Below are 19,581 nucleotides of genomic sequence, written 5' to 3' on the forward strand. Positions count from 1 at the left end.
TCTAAGCAGACCTTTGCTGGGATGGGAGCATGGCAGCTGTTATCCCTGCACTGGGACATGCACACAAACTCAGATGATGCTTTTCTGCCAGGATCAGTGGACTTGATTTATCCAGGCATAGGCATGATCTAATATCATACACATAAAATACTGTCACTCATTTAGCAGAAAAAAATTCTGATACTAGAGGAGTAGTTTTAAGAGAAAATACAGCTTCAAAAGGAATAAATTGCATCCTTACCCTTCCAAGGCTGGTGGATCCTTAATGGCCTTTGGTGGGAAGTACAACAATGGGATGTGTTAAATTTCCCACTCTCAAAGGCCTTCAGAGAACCATCTCTGCATGTATCACATAACGCAATGACAAACCCTTCTTTATCAGATGCCCACGGGCACACACCTGCAGAAACCTTTCATTACCTGAACTGCACCAAAGGGAGCCCTTGTGTTCTGCAAGTGGGCACTACAGAAATACCTTTCCCCCCTAATGGTGTATTCCTGCTGCTCAGGAAACTTCACCTGGGCAGGTGGAAGAGCTCTCTGCATTCTCACCCTCCCTCACAGCCACAGCACTCCACTAGGAAATGTCAGGTGTCATGGCTCCATGGATGGCTGGCTCTCTCCTGGGGCACGGGGGGAGCAATGCTTCCACAGATGCTGCCAAACTGTCAATTACTATTCTTGCAGTAATCAAAAAGTTTGATTAAAGGCATTACAGTAACTCCCAGCAACTTCCCCAAGCACCTGTCAGTGTGGAGCTGGAAACTGGGCTCTCAGGACAAGCTCATCAGCAGTGTTTGGAAGTCAGGAGAACGCCCCACTTTTCCAGCGGCTGAACTCCTCAAAGCAAAGTTCAAAACTCTCCTGGTTTAGGCATTATCAATAAAATGAATATAAATACATTAAGCTGAACCGATGCACTGCATTGGTGGGTTGAAAATTCCTCAGCCCATGCTTTCAACTTAAGGAATGCCTACACTAAACCTAAAAAAAGATTCCTGCGTGCTCACTGTAGCAGAAAACGACGTAAGTCATACCAGCACTGAGGTATGCTGAATTTGGCTTTTATTACAGAGTTGCCTTATGGTTCATAAATAGCAGCATATCCCAAATGAGTTACTAATAAAGCATTTCACCCAATTACATAATAATGCATCCTGCTCTTTAAGAGCACCACTGGAGGAGTGTTCAAGGGAGGTTTATTGGGCAATAGGAGAGGAGAAAACTCAAATTACCTCCTTGGACAGCTACCCAGGTATCTTGGGATATGATAACAGACAGAAGCACTGAGTTAACACATCTGAAATTACCAACCTGTGGACAAGATTCAATATGCAAACATGTCTTCACTTCTACTTCCCAGCAATGCACAAGTGAGAGATTGCCTTTAGCTGTCACTGGCAGGGTAAGAAGATACTTTCACTGACACTTTCTGTTCAGCCCAACTGAGCAGAGCTCAATAAGAACTAAAAAAAAAAAACCAAAATAACTGCAACAGCTTTTCTAACTTTCAAAATACCAAATACCAATTTAAAATAGCTTTCAGGGCTAGGGAAAAGTGATGCATCATACCTTGAAATGAATACAATTCTCAACATGACACATTCTCTTTAGGGACCTAATATACTGGATTTTAAAGTTAAAACAAATTTATGTCTCAAAAGGTTGTCTCTAGAACAAGATTAAATTTGGTCCTTGAATGAGCATAATAGAGCAGGTGGAGGGAGGAGTTTGCATATCTGAGATTTTAAAGGCAGCTAACTTTTCAGAGAGTTAAATTACAAGAATAAATCTTTGAGGTGATCTATTAAGCAGGGAAAATGCAGTCACAGGCATTTGATACACTTTGTATTTTATCTACACAAAAGGATGGGAAACAAATGCTTCCCTTTGGGAATCTATCTTTCCCAAGGAATTGAAAGGCATAACCCAGAGGGACTCTTGGCTGTGCCTCAGGACTCTGAATTTCTGTTTCCATTTTTGCCACTGCCCGACAAAAAACATTCCATCCTTTATAATGTTTTTGTAATGAAGATAACAGTTTCCCCTTCCCTGGTAAAATGCTCTGAAATATCCTGATTATCTTACTACTCTAATACACATTTTGACTCTGGGGTTCCCGAGTCTCCCCAGGTCACAGAAATAAGCTTTCAAATGTATTTCAGCTATTATACCCCAGCAGGCGACTAACTTTATGGGCAACAATTCTTTTTCAGACCAGCTCCCTGCCTTTGAAAGACCCAAGCTACATCCTTTCTATGCAAATCAACAAAGAAATCTGTCCCCCTGTGCAAAACATGCAAAAGGGTTTAACAGCTAAGAGATATCCTGAACTTCTTACAATAAAGAGATGCAAGAGGTATCACAGATTCAGTCCCTCCTTTCAAGTATGACAGTCCAGTTTTCATGCTTCTATTATCCAACACACATAGCTAAGCACCTTCTACAATAACTTTAAAATCCTTTTTTTAGTTTAATATTTAATTCAATTTTGTACCAATTTGCTCTAAAATCACTGTGTAAGCACACATATCAATTTTCACTGTTAAAAAAAAAGATAAAGCAAGTGTCAACTCATTTGTTATTGGTTACACATCTTTATGAAGGGATCATTAAGGATAAAGGAAAACTCTTTATCGGGGCAAGATGAGTGGGGAGAAGAGAGGGTAGGAAGGGGTCAGAATACCCACACTGCTATCTTACTGAAAACTTGGGTATTCGGTAAGCAATCTGGTACAATTCACTTGTCAAAGATATTGCAATTCTGTTGGCATTACTGTCAATATTTTCTTCACTTAGGCAGGAACCCTCAAAGCATCTCAAGACAATGTTGCACAGCATCAGTTAGTGAACACACTGAAGTTAATTTACTTGCAAATGGTACTTCTGATATTCTTAAAAGTTAACAACATTCATTAAATATGTTTAATCAAGCTGGAAAATAAGGTGTTTTCCTGAAGTGTCATTTTAAACTTTTATCCTTTTATTATCTTCTTTTGAATGCTGTAGCATGGCAAGAACTTATCTCACGTCTCTCTTACAGCACAGAGACTGCTCTGTCATTATCAGTTTTTAAGAAGCTGTAAACTATCTCAGCGGCTGGAATTCTTCGCGAGAGAAAGCAAAAAAAAAATCAGTAATGATGTACATATCATCTGCCTCTGGGAAAATAAAAACTGCCAGTGATATGCTGGGAAAGATCTCCTTAGACGCCTTTCATGGCGTCTTGCAGCAGTTTTATTGAAAGCCAGCAGTGTGATTTCAAATAACATTATCCAGCATGCTGATGGCAAGTTCCTAAAATACAGCTCTGCTCTGAACAACTGAGAATGCTATTGTGAGTCTCGTGTTTACAGCTGCTCACTGATTGTGTCATATTTGCAAAGCTTTCAAGAAAAATGATAACTTTTTTCTCACCAGTGAGATTTATAAATTCAGCCTAGAATTTTCCTAACAAGCTCAGTGCGATACCAGAGCTAGTGCAGAACTTGCTCCTCTTGGTAATTTTAGCTAAAAATTCCAATGAATTTAGCCAATATACTTGGAAAAGTATAGTCTAGCATCTTAGAATATTTAAATAGAAAGCAATATGTGAAACAGGGCTCCTACATTATGAGAGGCAGCAGTAAGAGGTATAGATACACAAAGGACACAAAAATATCTACATCTTGATGAACAAGTAATTTTGCTTCCCTTCTGTGCCTCTGTTTCTCCAATCAGAAGATGAGAATACTGACCTTCTCCATAAAACACTATAAATTCTACACCTCCACCAAGAGGACCTTCAGCTGGGAGGAGGCAAACTGGAATTACAGTACTACTGCCACAACTGTTTATGCATTAGGTCAAGAGAATAATGTATAATAAATACATTTGTAAAAAAAGAAACACACAGGAGTAACCTTAGAGAAAGAAGCTGAACTAGGTATACCTAGTTCATCTACAAAAGATTGGCCATTCACCTACAAAAGATTCCATTTGTTTGCCTTTCTCCTGGCCTCATAATTCCTGTGTTTCAGATTGCACAGCAGCAACAGCTTCAAAAGGAGAATGGGCAGTGTTTGGCCCCGACTCCTCTCTCAGCTTTTAACTCCCCTTACAGATGTGAATCTGGGGTTTGTGCAAGCCTGGAACAGGTTTTAGTCACCAGTACTTTAAAAAAACCCCTGAAAATAAAATCAGTGAGCACTTGCTGTATTGCCCATCAGAAGACAGACAGCTCCAGACTCTGAGCAAAGAGAAATTCTCCATGCAGAGCACCAGCCAAAAAACCTGCTTTGTGCAGAGACACAGCTGAGCTGCACCCCTGTGCACAGTGTCACCTACCCCTCAGTTCTACAAGGCCCCAGAACACCAGCTCAGGGACACTGGCACTGCAATGGAAGCTGCTCACTGTGACTCCAGCAAAGCTGAACGCCTGGTCTGCCATGCTCCTAAAGCCAAGCTGTTGAGACATCATGGCCTGGCTTGCTGGCCTAGGCAAGCATTAAATTGGCTGGACTGCCAGGTTTGGAGGGCTGTGGTTAGTAGTACAAAGTGCAATTAGCAGCCAGCTGCTGCAGGCATCCCTAGGGGACAATGGTGTCTCCACCAGCAGTGGGACAGGGAGGCAGAGGCACCCCAGGCAGATGGCACAGAGCTGAGAGCAGTCCTTCAGCAGAAGGGGCTGCACTCACAGGAACCTTAGGAGGCTGGAGAACTGGGCTGGCAGGAGCTGCATCTGTCTTCCAACTTCCTAAAAGCCTCACACGCAAAGACAGAGTAACCCTTTGCTACAGTGCAGGCTGGGGTTGACCAAGGAAAAACAGCTGGCACAAAGGAGCTGCATGTCCCCACAGAAAAGCAGAGCAGCAGGCAGCACTGGGCTCTTGCACTGAGAAAGGCCAAACAGGTACTGAGTTGTGGTAGCAAAAGTGCAGCCAGCAGTCCAGGGAAATGGATATTCTCCTCTATTGACGACCAGCGAGGCTGCACCTGGAGAGCCTTGGCCAGATCTGGGTTCTCCAGTGCAACATCAGAGTGACACTGACAGGGCTGAGGGGCTGAACACATGATTTAGCAGGAAAAACAGAGATCCTGGCTTGTCAGCCTGGCTTTAAGGGACACCTAACAACCTAACACTCTCTGCCTAATGACAGGATACAGAGGAGCCAAATTCTTCTCAGAAGCAAACTGTAGCAAGAAAAAATCTGTTTACATATTTGGAAACAAACCCCTTTGGCATGACGGTAGTAAAGCCCAGAGAGAACATGGCACGTTCATTGCTAAAACCAATCAACATTCAACCAGAGCAGGGCTTCAGGAATCCACTGAGCATGTAAGCAGAGAATAGAGAAATTACTTCCATAGGCCCCTTCTAATCTAAATTATTCTACAATCCTGCATAGGGCACAGGCTTTTCTACATATTTCATCACCTTCAGATACATTACCTATACAAACATGTCCCTGTATCACATCTCTGACTGGTGGAGAAACAGTGGAAAATACACTGTATTGTCTTTTATCCTACCCTGTCAGTAGGAAGGAGTGTTGTAAAGGAACAGTTCTGTCAAGCTACATTTTGAAGCTTCTTTATTTGATGCTGCCCTCATGTTGTGGATACTACCTCTCAACGTTCTCAGCTCCTGATGGTGCTCCCAAATTCTCCAGTGAAACAGAAGGAAAAGTGACCAGCTCACAGCTCTGCTGGGAGGGCTGCCAACATTATCAGCAGAAATCAAGGACTGGAGCATTCTCTTGTTTCACCATTGAATGACTGAGAAACAGCTGAGACACTGAAGCCACCCATTCAAAGGCTGAGGAATGAGAACAGCAGCAATCAATACCGCTGCTTTCCTCTGCCACAGGGAGAGTTTAGAGTCAAGGTGAATGATAATATTAAACTGGACATTGACAAAAAGCATTTTTCCACTGAAAAACTATAATCTGAATATGCACTGGAAATAATTACTGGCAATGTACTGGGTCCTCCAGATGTGACAAGAATGCAGTGATCTGGGAGTCCCTCAGAGACAGCAGCACAGATGCAGTCCAGCTGCTGCATCCTCTAGAAGATTGATCATGTAAGGACCAGAAGTTTTCAAATGGAAAAGAAAATTCAGCTTAAATTCGACAGAAGTTAAAAGCACTCACGTGGGAAAACCAAACTTTGAACTCCAGATAAATATAAATTGAATGTTCTCTGATCCCAGGTACCAAGTGAGAGGCAGCAGCTGCAACCTCCTGATGTCTCTCTAAAAGAAGACTTCCTCAGTAATGACTAAAAATTATTTTGCATTTCTTTCCTCATTTCCCTGGAGATCAAGGATGGTGCACTGGTGATTTCAATGGCAAATTTCAAAAGAAATAGTCCCAATTTAGACAGCCCAGCTCTTTTGTCCAAACGTGAGAGTCAAAGAAAAGCATTTATAATCTCACAGCCTTCAGAGATGAATAAGCAGAACTGCATTACTCTGAACTCATGGGTTCATTACGGAAAGAAAAAAAGAGTATTTTTAATGCAAGTGAACTAGAATGGGGCAAAATCCTTGCAAAGTGAGGGCACAGAGGTGCTTTCTCAGAAACAGGCAGGTTCAGGTAACCTCTCAAATTTTCTGCAGTCTAATTTGAAACACCAGCTCCTTGTTTGCCCTAGAGTTGTGCCACACATTACAGCCCCCGAAATGACAAAACCAACTTTGTTTTCCCTTGGAAGCTGCAAGACCACTACAGGCACAAGAGAAAGTTTAAACGACCAGTTGCAGAAGGAAAAATACAGTAAAACAGATAAGCTGAGAATTTCCCCTGACAATAAGACAGAGGCAATGTCTGGAGTTATGGTTTTTATGCAATAAGGACATTTCCATTTCAGTTAATACATGTCATGTTGCTGAATATGCATTTACACTGCACAGTCTTCTCTCAATATTAAAAATATTATAGCTTAGTAGAAGTTATGTGCTATTTGTTGTCCACACTAAAAGGTTTCTTTTTTTCAGCCTGTGTATCTCCCCTCTTTCAAAATTTGCTTTCCCTTATGACATATCACAACAAAAAATACATTGTTCACTATTCCTCCTTGCATATCAACACAAAAGGAATCTGAAGAGCACTCGGATTTCTACTCCCTGCCTAGGCATAGATAAGACTTTATTTTTGGGAGCCAAGCTGCTCCTTCATTGAAGAAACAGCAATATATCTCCATTTAAAAAATACTGATTAGCAAATCTCATAGCACTTTACTAACACATGCAGCCAAAACAACACTGAGACTACTGTGTTTCTCCCAAACTGGAAGGATGTTGAAAACTTAAATGATTCACTTACATCTGATCTAAAGATGAGAGCTCCACAATTTATGTTTTATTGTCAAATGTTTAAAGGATTAAATCTAACTAAAATACACAATACACAAGCTTCAGAGCACATGTTATCTTTAACATCTTATTTCCAATTAGCAAGTCAAAATAAAGAAGACACGGGGAACATCTGGCTTCAAAAGAAAAGCTCTGGAAGAAATCAAGATTTTGGTTCTTTTGGGCCTCATTTAAGGCTGCTATTTTCCCAGACTCTTGAAACTGGGTGAGATGGAAAGATTATTCTCTCTCTCAAAGAGGGGAAAATAGCAGACATACCACCATGTGATTGAGTATTACATCATTCATACTTACAACAATACTGAGCCAGTCTGGCAGTTGAACTGAAAAGACATTTCCTTTTGCCTTCGAGGAAGGACATGGACCAGCCATAAAGGCAGATGAAACAGGGAAAAGTCAGAAAAGGCTCAGCTCTCCATTGCACTTGGCATGAATTACAAAATGCTAAAAATGTTTCATTGAGGAGCAATTCCAGTATGAGGTTTACATATGAAAATTACATCATGCAAACAAAATGCTAGCGACAAACATCTGAAGGAAAAAAGACAGCATTTGAGAAGGACCTTTACCCATTTTAAAAAGGCTTATACTTTACTGGGATGTAAGAAATCATTATCAAGACCACTTTCAAGATATAAGGCCAGGTCAGGTGTGAGAATGAATCCTGTTTTTACAAAACAAATTTGACAGGTAATATTGTTTCCCTGATATACCTTCACTTTGTTCTTAAGACATCAAAAACTGCCAAGACAGAAAAAGCTGCATAAGTCTTAAGAATAGGATGAAAGTGGACACAATTTGAGAAAACCTAAAGCTAAAATATTTGCAGATTGCAAGCACAGAAGGGCTTATAGGTCTCAACGCACTGACTTTTGTTCACCCTATTTTGCATTACTGATCTTAATTAATCTAATAAAATGAAATTGTGTTCTGAGGCAGCATTCTTACTGCATTAAAATTCAAATACACAATCTTGTATTTTAATGAAAGAAAGCATTTAATTTTCTAATTGACTTTTAAAGTATTAAAATGCATAAAATATTAGTGATGGCTACAACCAGGAATATTTTTCAGAATCAAAACCATCAACCATAATTGATCATGTTTGCTATCAGCATTTATTTAAACAAAGCATCAGGTAACGCTTTTTTTCTTTTTTTCTTTTTTTTTTCTTTAAGAGGAGCATGGCCATGCAGGGAAGGAAGGGGAAGCATCTCCTCCTCATCCCACACCATATCCAGCATATCCTCTGACAAAAGCAAGAATGTGCTGCACAATAACCAGCTGTACCCCACTGTTTTTATTCAGCTGGTGTTAGCAACATATTAGCTCCCATCAGGTCAAAACACCACCCGGTTATAATTCTGGTTTTGCTGACACAAGCCCCAAAATTCAGATGCAGAGATAAACCGTATTAAGCAGAGAGCCAACTTAATTATTTCCTCTTTTAAACAAGCTTTAAGAAGATTGTTAAATATTTATTTTCACAAGCATGCAAGGATTGCTGAAGGTCAGAGACATCAGAGGTGTGATCCCTTCCTTATCATCCCTCCTTTGTATTTATTTCCCTGGAAGGAGGCCTCCCTGCCATCACATTTCCCTCCCCTCATCCATCACCCAGAACTCATCCTGACGTTGTTCCTGTGGTTATCCCCCATGCCTCTGCCACCACCTTTCAGCTTCACCCCCTCCCAGTGCTGCCAGTGAGGGCTGTCCCTTCTATTTCTACCCCAGAATTACTGATGCCTTTGTATTTCTTCTGCTCCTGCTTCTTTCCTTATTTCACCTTTACCATGAGAATGTCTCATCCATTCAGACAGGAAGTTAATTACTAAGAGGACAGACCATGCAATTCATTTCATTAATTATTATTTTTATGCATGCAATAACAAACCAGTATTGCACATTAAAAATCTGGCTCAGATGCTTCTGCTGTATTTCTGGGTTACACAAGGCCTGACGTGGTGACAGAGCACAGGGTTGCCAAACACTTCTCCTACCCACACAAAATGCAATTCAAGCCCACAGTGACAAAGGCTTCAGTGAACCTACTACAGAATCCTGCTCCTTCATTTCAAAAGGCAACAGTGATTTTTGTTTGTCCCAACACAGGAAGGTATGATGGGCAAGGGCAAAGGACCTCCAGAATTAAAACAATGTAGGTGCAGCAGCTCTACTGACTGTAAACCACAGGGGTTTCAGCAGTCATAGAATATCCTGAGTTCAAAAGAACGCACAAGAATAATCTAAGTCCAACTCCTGAGCCTGCACAGAACACCTCGAGAATCACACCCCATGTCCAAGAGCATTGTCCAAATAATTCTTGAGCTCTGTCAGGTTTTCTGCTGTGATCACTTCCCTGGGGAGCTGTTCCAAATCACTCTCTGGGTGAAGAACCTTTTCCTGATATCCAACCTAAAGCTCCCCTGACACAGCTTCAGGCCAATTTCTTGGGTCCTGTCACTGTCACCACAGAAAAGACATCAGTGTCTGCCCCTCCTCTTCCCCCATATAGGCTGCAATGAGGTCTCCCCTCAGCCTCCTCTTTTCCAGGCTGAACAGCCCCCAGGACCTCGGCTGCCCCTCTGTGGCCTCCCCTCAGAGCTGTTCACCATCCTCATGGCTCTCCTTTGGACACTCTAACAACTTCACATCTTTTTTTACATTGTGTTGCCCAAAACTGCAGCCAGGACTGAAGGTGAGGCCACTCCAGTGCTGTGCTTTGAGAAAAAACTGCCCAGAGAGAGACTTGAAACACTCTGCTCCGCAAAGCAATAAAGCGTTTCTGCAGATAGATTTCAAAAGAGTATTATTTGGACCTCTACTGTTCAAAATTTCCCTTAAATGAGGAAAACAAAGCTATCAACACCAGCCAAAACCTGTAATCTTGATAGGCCATCTTGTGACCCTGTCCCCCTCTCCATCTCTGCAGATGGTTTGTTCAATGCTGCATTATGGAAAAGCTGACAATTTGAGCCACCTGCTGTGCACCAACATCCTGAAAGGAAAAAAGTTGGTCACCTCTCTACACAAAAGCTGGTGAGAATTTCATCAGTGAATTTAATGGGGCATGATCAGGTCTCCCCTTGGCAGGACCAAAGGTCAAGCTCTATTTTATCCACAGTTAGTAACAAGTGAACAGAAAAGCAAATTTTCAGAGTGTGCAGTTCTTAAACAAAACACTAGCCTGAGCACACACGTATGCGTGCAAAATTGCAATCCTCCTGCTTCTTTTGGCTGATATATTTAGAAATCCTATTAGCTGGAGAGATCAACATTCTTATCTGAATTTCCAGGATGCTGTAACATGCAAAATTAGAGCAGCTCTCTTAAGTGGGTCAATTATCACTACTGCACTTACAGCAGCTTTTCCCCTCCCTCCCTGCAGCATCCGTAATGGGCATTTAGCACAAGGATTTCAGCAGTCAGATGTTGAGTTGACACAAACCACAATGTAAAGTTCCCTTCCCCTTTTATATTTTCAGAATGTTAAAGGAACAAAGGAAATCACCCAAGTACAGAATCTCCACATTAAAATTGCAGGCTCCCAGCAGAAAGCTTCCATGACTTCCAGAACAGGGCACCCCGCAGGATAATTCCAGGCAGCAATCACACTCACTGCTCTCCTGCCACATCTGAGTCAGGCACAAATAAGGTGTATGGCTTTCCCCTCCAAGGGATGAGAGGAGAACCTGAGGGCCACTAATCATGTCCCCAGCCCTGTCCCCCAATGTGCAGGGCCACATAACCAGTTTGAAAGGCTTCAGGTTATTATCTCCTCAAGAAGGAATTCTCTTTAAAATTAAAAACACTGCAAAGTGCCAGACATAAGTGGAGCAATTCAAGTACCCAGCACCACTTCAGATGCTACAGAGACATCCAGAGGAAACACAGGCTCTCCTACAACACAGTTGGAGGCCAGGTGAGATATCTGAGAGGCCCCTTCTGCCTCACTGCCCCACTGCTGCCACCCATGAGCAGCCCTGGCAGTAAGGGGATGCAGCAGGGAAGAGGACAGAGCCACACAGGGGAATACATGATGTCAATGAGCACATGGAAAGGAAAATTTTACTCTCCCACCAACTGGAAACATGAAACACGTCATTCTCTCAGCACCACACTTGCTTTATACATACCTCTTTATAGGGAAAAAAATGTGTGAGGCAGCACTGCAAGTGAAAGATTATATGGTTCTCCTTCATTCCATGGAAAAGCAGACCTGGATATGCAGGCTTCAGGTCATGAGCCCTGCTGTTGAAATTTCAACAGGTCCAGCCCTGGCTGGAGGAAAGGGTGATGGGGAGAAATTAAGGTGCAGAAATTAAATTTCTATTGCTGTCCCTGGCTGCCCTCTTCCCTACGTCTCCAGCATTTTCTCGTGTGGTACTAAATAGGAATGATCACAAAAGCCAAGCATTACCAAACACCTAGCTATTTGGAAATCTATGCAAATTACATGGGGCAACAACAGTCACACTGCATTTAAGGCAGCAATTTTTCCTTAATAGATGAAACTCTTACAGCTAAAATCCATCCACTCAAAAACAGAGCAATTTTAAGTCTTCATTTTGAAATTATGTGAACAAGGCTTTTGTAAGCCTTCAAGTTCAAGCAAATGCTTCATTAGGAAACATTTCTTCAGCAAGAGTGTGGTCAAACACTGGAACAGAGTTCCTAGAGAGGTGGTCAAGTCCCTCAAGGTTGTCAGTGCTTAAGAAGCATTTGGAAAATGCCCTTAACAACATGGTATAACTTTTGGTCAGCCCTGAATTGGTCAAGCAGTTGGACTAGGTCAGTTCCAACTAAAAATATTCTACTCAACTTACTGTGAAGATATTGGCATCTCTTGCCACACAGTGAAATGAAGTAATTTGCCTCAGTAAGTATTATGTGTATTTTAACCGTGCAATTTAAAATCCATTTTTATTCTCATATGTCCTTGTCACACTCCACACTTGAACAAAACACATTTTCAATGCAACACCAGTTAATAAAAAAAAAGTAAAAGGTCAGTTACTAAAAAGAAAGTCTTTAACCAGAGAGAAATAGAAACTGGTTTTATTAACCTCCCTAACCACAGTTTTAAATTTTTCTTGATTAAAGCCTAATTTCAAAAGTTAACTTTTTAATCAGGAACACTAGGGCCTGCTGGCTCCAGGAAGTTTTAGTAGAGGTCAAAAGATTGCTGGAGATCTAATTTTTTATTTCTAATAAAAAAGGAAGTCTTGCCCTTTTCCTTGCAAAGACCTTGAAGTGTTAGTAGAGAAACAAAGATCGTATCCATCAAAGGTTCTCATGGCGAGGTTGTACAAAACTTCCCAAGACCACATGGAGCTGACAGAGCTGCCAATGCTTGCAGGGAATTAGCTGAACTCTTCCTGCAAAGACCAACATGGCAGAAAAGCCCAGGAGCTGCTGCCTAACCAAGGATTAAAGAGACCAGTTCCCCATTCCATCACAGATTTTCTGGGTAACTCTGAATGTGTCACTTAGCCTCAATTCTGCACCTGGAAATGAAGATAAATACTCGCAACTTCCCTTTCTGTGACATGAAAATAAACACATTAAAGCAGGAGACTTTCAAATAGCTTGGCAATAAAGTACAAATACTGCAGACAGATAGGAAATAACAAAGTGCTGCCCCATTCAGCTGCCCAGCTTTTTCCCAAACCCTTCTTGCCTGCTGGGATCTGGCAATGCCTTCGTGATCTTCCCTCAAACAAAAGGGAGGTTCACAGGGCAGAGGAAGACAGGGAGGAAAAGCTCCTTATGCTTTCCCACCCAGCTCAAGTTTACATCTGTAGGACTTGTAGGCACCAAACATTCTCCTGACAGCCTTCTGCCCCCCACGCCCAAACTGAAGAGGTTATTTTCCTTATACATTTCTCAGAAATGCTCTTTTGCAAACAACTCAGGAGAGAGACCTCACTTGGCTGCCTTGGTCTGACCCCAGGAGGATCCCACCTCTGTTCTCTGACAAAAAAAGAGCTACCAAAGACCCCCTGAATAATTCAGCTTCAGTCTCAGAGGCTGCCCAGCCCAGAGTCTCCCCTCACTGAGACTTATCAGCTTTACAGCAGGGAGAAAAACCTGCCCTGAATTTCCCTTCAGAGGCACACAGAGGGATATTTACACATGATGGCTACTGAGACTCGGGCTAGGGACTCTCCTCATGTGGAAAAGGTTTTATTTACTATGCTCTAACAAGACAGGATTTGGTTTACAACTAAAGGTGCATTTTTCAGAGAGCTTCAAAGGAAAAGAATAAATAAATAGTATTAAAAAGGTGCATGTGTGTGGAATAAAACACAGTGTTGCTATAAAAGACCCCAGGTGGTAGCACTGGAAAATATTACACAAGAGTGGACAGTTGTACAGTTTTTCTAACCGATTACAAACAGAATGAAATGTTCCTTGATTAAAACAAACTGATATCCCACCTGGAAAGTCCTGGCCAGGCTGTCATTGTTCCTGAGTGAGCCTGGGGCAGCCACAGGTTACAGCTGAGGCCAGAAGTCACTCAGACACCCTGCCTGGCTCTTCCCAAGTTCTGTCTTGGGAACGGTGAGCGCAGCTAAAGCGCCCTTTGTTTCCATTCTAACGTGTGCAGGGGTGGAAACTGTTCAAAACATTAGAGAGAAACAACTCAGGGCTGTTACTGTTCCAAGAAACAAATTAAAAGGCAGAGTCTGAACTGCCCAGAGTGCTGGCAGTGCCAGACAAAGTCAGATGTCACTGGAAATGCTCAGCATCGCTCAGACCCTGGGAGAGGCACAACAGGTTCCATCACACCTGAGGGTTTAGAAACCCCTGTCTCATTCAGATGGATTTTCTTCATTATATCTTTACTTCTGACACTGATAATGCAGACACATTGACACATTTTGTAAAGAGATTCATAAATTGAAGTTTTTATAGGCAACTCATCAGAAGGATGAAACACCTCTCAGATCCAGCTAATAGTTAGCAAGCTGTTTTCCCTGGAAAACATTAACACTGACAAGCAATAAAGGCAAATGAAAAGCTATGCCAAAGTGGCTGCACTGGGGGGGTTGTGTCACATAACCTAATAAAACCATAAACTGATGTAAAATCAATTCACATCTCAAATAATACATATAAAACTTTCCAAAGGATTACAAATAAGAGCTGCTCTTCAGATTAATAAATTTTTATTTTCTCCTTAAGTTGTGGAACTATTTTGTCAGATCAAAAAAATTTGAGTTACCAGAATATTTTGCATTTTTGCATTAATTAAGTAATGCATAAGAACCAAGGAGAACATAATATTTTCTTATTTCAGGCTGAGGTTTATTCAGGGGTTATTCAGACTGCTCTAGTAGACTCAGTTAAAGTATTCTTCACATTTTCACAGAGGCTGGCTGGCGACATGTATATTATGAAAAAAAGAAGAATAAGCAGATAACCATGTCAGATAAATGCATTCCACTCCCTCAAACTGAACTTGCAGACACAATTAAATTCTCTTTTCCCTCTCCAAATGCTTCCCACTCCTTTGGTTCTGCCACAAGAACACAACATTTCTTGTCACTTCAGTCCCTTACTACATCTCCCTAGGCATTTTTGCTCCTTCTACCACACAACTTTTTAAGAAACTACTTAGTGATGTCTTCTACTGCTAACACTATGCTGTTCCCAGGTAACATCTCCTGCCTCCAGAACTCCCAAGTCACTTGGATAACTCATTTGGGCCACCCAAAATTAGTGAGCTGCCCCTCAGTTCTGAGGATGCTGCTGACCTTCGCTAATTCTTCCACGTCACCTCATACTTTCACCAATCTTCAGCTTTTAATTTCCTTTTCTAAATTCCTCCCACTGTTTTTTGTTAGAATTCTAAAATGAACACAATGACAATGAACACTTGAAACTCAGGACCCCAGCTGTGCAGTGTATTTACATGCTGAAGTGTTAAAAATACTACATGTCCTTTGTACAGAATTATTCAGTCTATTGCTCCTTTTTCCAAGCCCTCCTCTGCACCTTCTCCAGAAAACCAAAACCAATGGCAAGTTTATTACCCTGAATATGGATTTTAATTCTTGCTAAAGCACTTTGTCACGTGGCCATCCTCTCTACACCTGCTCTTGGCCCCTCTGCCCCACAGGCCCTGAGAATACCCCTGCCCCTGTGGCCCAGGTCTGTACTGCCAGATTTAAGTTGGGAACAAGTATAACATGCTGATAATGATCATCATAATTAATCTACAGAGCCTTGAACATATCTTAATTTCAAAGGTCAGCAATTTGCACCCGTGGCCCTCAGGTTTCAATGAAAGGAAAAGATACCCGAAGAGGAATTTGTATTTCAGTGTTGAGAGTCCATAATTTATTTGGGCTTCGTTGTTTGAACTAGATGGGATTTTAAATAGTAATAGAAAACAAAATAAAACAAAACAAGCAAACAAGCAAAACCATAGCAGAACACAGGCAGAAGCTGAATGAATGCCCTCTCCCGAAGTGACGAAGGTTAAATTCTTAATGTCAAGTACAAAATAAGGTTTAGCTAATGTATTAAAAAAAAAAAAAAAGCCACTAAAAGTTGAGCTTTATGGACATGCACTACAACCTTTTCATTCCCAGGTAGCACAGTAACTGTGCAAACGAGGGTGGAGTATTATTGCTATAGAAATACAGAACTCTTTGCAGTTTTATTCATACTTTACTCCTAGTATTTTATGTGAAGTGTCACACAGGACATTATCTCCATTTAACAAAGAATACTGGGAAATTCATTTAGGGATTTATTAAGTGTCAACCGGACTAGTACATCTTGCACATAAGTGAGATACATGCTGAAATACTTTAAAGAAGGTTAAAAAGCAAGTGAATTATTTTTGCTTTATTTGTTTGCTACATGTTAACACCACTTGCTGCACAGATGGCTGTACATTGCAGTGTACCTATCTGCCTCTTACAGCCTACATTTCTTCAAATCCTTTTTATCCCTATCAGTGGGGAAAAATGGATTTGCAAATTACAGCTGGGCTATCATTCAGAAGTATCAAATAACAACTGTAAAAAAATTACTTTAAACATGACATGAGCATAGATATAACACAGAATCATAAAAGGGATCTTAGAAATAATTTATTTTCAACATCCCTGCTGTGGGCAGAAACACCTTCCACCAGACCAGGTTGTTTAGAGCCCCATCCAGCCTGGCCTTGAACACTGCCAAGAATGGGGCAGCCAACGCTGCTCTGGGTAACCTGTGCCAGGGCCTCAGTTTCCTCACTGTAAATAATTTTTTAATAGCTAATCTAATCCCACCCTCTTTCAGGCAATTACCCGGAAGATATATTATCAAAATATTGGTAACACCTTAAAATCAACACTGTCTTTATGGCAATGATAGAGTGCTCCTGTTCAAAGTTCACATGGAGACTTTACAGTAGGAAAAACCAGTGTAATAGGCAAGCCTGCCTTTTAATTCCATTATGCCTGCAATACCATATTTTTTTAAACATGCAAATACAATTACCACAACACTACTACAAGATCAGAAAGTACTACTTTTAGAATACTGAATATATTTTCTGAAACGACAAAAAATATCTCAATCTTAAAAGGAAAGCTAAACTGTTCAACTGCAAAAATATAAAATGAGAGCAGCAATCTAGAAAAAGCATCTAATCAGAATGCTGAAGATGTGGACAAACTATTTGAAAGTAGAAAGAAACAAAATGCAGAATTGTAGAATGGTAAAATGATAGAATGGTTTGGGAGTTGGAAAGGGCCTTAAAATACATCCAGTTCCAACACCCCTGCCACAGGCAGGGACAGCTTTCACTAGACCAGGTTGCTCAGAGCCAGAGCAACAGAAGTAATTGTTTGATATTAAACTCGGAATTCCAGCAACTAAAACACAACATAAAATAAATAAAAATATATAAAACAAATTTATTTGGATGTTATCAGTATTTAAAGCTTACGTGGATTTTAATTAAGCTCCCCAAGACAAAAATACAGATGGTAAAGCAGCAAGTACTCACTTGGAAATATGTCCTGTGTGCACCTCCAGCCACTGAGTTCCTGTATGATTTTTGAACTAATTTCAAAATTTATAAAATATCTTTTTTTTCAAGAACTAAAACAGGATTGATACTGTCCTTCCTGCAAATATCAGCAGAAGGAAATCCAAATATGTTGATGAAAAATCCACTGGAACACTAATCTATTCTTTGATGCTGACACTGCAGGAGGTTTGGGGTTAACTGTAATTTACTTTAAAAGAGAAAAACAAAATTTAAAAAATACTCCACAAATAATAAACCCAAGCAAAGCACAGGGGAAGTACAATTTTATACTCGAAGCAAATGTTGCGAAAGAAGAAATTCAGAATTAGTGATGAGAGTCAGTGACATTTATAGCATTAAATAGTAAGCATTGTGCATTTAGAAAGGGAACAAATTTACATGAACCACAGGAAACACTCCCATTCACTTCCATGTACAAAACCAGCAATGACCAAGTTAGCCCTTAAACACTTACCTTTTCACACTTTGAAACAAGGTCTCAGTGGGATAGTTGACTTGCTAAAAGCAGGTCTTCTATTAATTTACATTTTATAACTGTGAAAGGATACGAGGAGTTCCTTCTGTCCTACACACCAGGTAGAGACAGGCAGCAATGACGTGGGTCCTCTTTCTGCCCCGGGTTAGATGTTTGCTCACAGCCATCTTGAAAAAATTAAAGGCAGTATCCAGACAATGTTGATTGAGTTGAAGCTGGTTTCCCAAGTGGTGAATCTGACGCTTCCCTAGGAAAATTAACAAGGAAAACAACAGCTTAACAACTATGCTGTTAACGTGCTTTTAGGCTAGGGTCTTTTAGTGGTGGGATGGTTTTTTAAGAAAAAATTAAGGAGGTGGATTTTGGATTTCATCTCTTCATGAAATATAATGACCTCTCAAGTTTCAGGAACTACTTAGCCTGAGCTCCTCAAGACAAAAAGCCTTGTTTTGGACTGCTAAAATTGAAACATATGCAATCAATGAGCTCTGGAAAATTAAGCCACAAACATCAGTCCCACAGAGGATCCAAGCCATAAGCAAGACTTCTCAGACAAAAGATTATGCCCCTCTCCCTTAACATCATTTGCCAATTAGCACTTGATTAGCTGTAGCAAAAAACCAGAGGTCATGATGCGTTTGACACTGACGTGCAAACAGAGAAGATGTTTTTCTGCAGCTCTCCAAGAAGTGATGGAGTTTGCTGCTCCTCTGTCCACAAATGAAGTCCACAAGGACAGAGCTCAGCTCCTTGCCAGTGATCCCAACGATGGGAGGCACTTCCTTCCTCCAAACACATTCACACCCCAGCCTTCATCTGAGGCTTGTCTGCCAGACTACTTAGATTAGCTTGTGGCTTCAGGAAACAAATGTGCCTTCACCCTTAAATAAAACAATAAAAAGAAAAAAAAGTGTGTTTTGGATGATTCATGGCAGGAAGTGGTCCAGCTGCTGGGACAGATGCGGGAAGCAAGGTCCAATCCGTCCCCACAGCTCCAGCTTCAGAAGGATGTGCCGAAAAGACAGCTCAAGAAAAAGATGGGGGAAGTCATGAGGAAAACAGAGCACTCAAGTTCATCAGCTTACGGGGTCAGACAGCACATCAACAAAAATCCTTTAATTCAATGTGCCGGGCAGATGTTTCCAGCACATGTATTTACAGGAAACTCATCTGTTCCCTTCAGAGATGTCAGGAGCTGCTTGTGGAAGGGGCACAAAGGTGCCTGCCATGCCTACCACTGCTCACAGGAAGCAATGGTAACCACACAATGCTTCCCAGAACAACACCAGCTCCTGCACAGATCACACATCTCAGTGCAAACCCCTACACCATCATCACTAATACCATGGTAATTCACCTCTGAACACCTTTGTGCCAAAGATGCTGGTTTTAACAAGAAGTGACTCCAGCCAGGCAGCTGGGGTCAGTGGGACTACAGCCAAACAGGAGCTGCCACAAAGCAGCAGCTTCTCCTTCCTGCACACGTGGAAATTACTGCACTCACCACCAAGACATCCTTTAAGGCACATAGGTCAACCAGGTGTAACTTGTTTGGACGGTGAAGTAAGAGCAGAGGAAGGATCCAACACCCTCCCTGGGAGGTGTGGGCACGATAAGCTACTCAAGGGTAATCCAAAGCCCATTAGGTGAACAGCTTTTCCACTGCCATCAGCAGGACTGGCACTCACCAGC

The 19,581-nt window shown here is 41.3% G+C and overlaps 1 protein-coding gene across 1 annotated transcript in view; it reads right to left on the minus strand.

Moving 5' to 3' along the window:
* Nucleotides 1-19,581, minus strand: part of BRF1 (BRF1 general transcription factor IIIB subunit) — a 170,854-nt gene that overhangs the window by 110,116 nt on the left and 41,157 nt on the right. The window contains exon 3 of the mRNA XM_030275131.4: nucleotides 17,963-18,136. Within this exon, the coding sequence (XP_030130991.4) occupies nucleotides 17,963-18,136 (174 nt within the window). The remainder of the gene's footprint in view (nucleotides 1-17,962; nucleotides 18,137-19,581) is intronic.

The sequence above is a fragment of the Taeniopygia guttata genome, chromosome 5 (assembly GCF_048771995.1).
Source record: "Taeniopygia guttata chromosome 5, bTaeGut7.mat, whole genome shotgun sequence".
NCBI lineage: Eukaryota > Metazoa > Chordata > Aves > Passeriformes > Estrildidae > Taeniopygia > Taeniopygia guttata.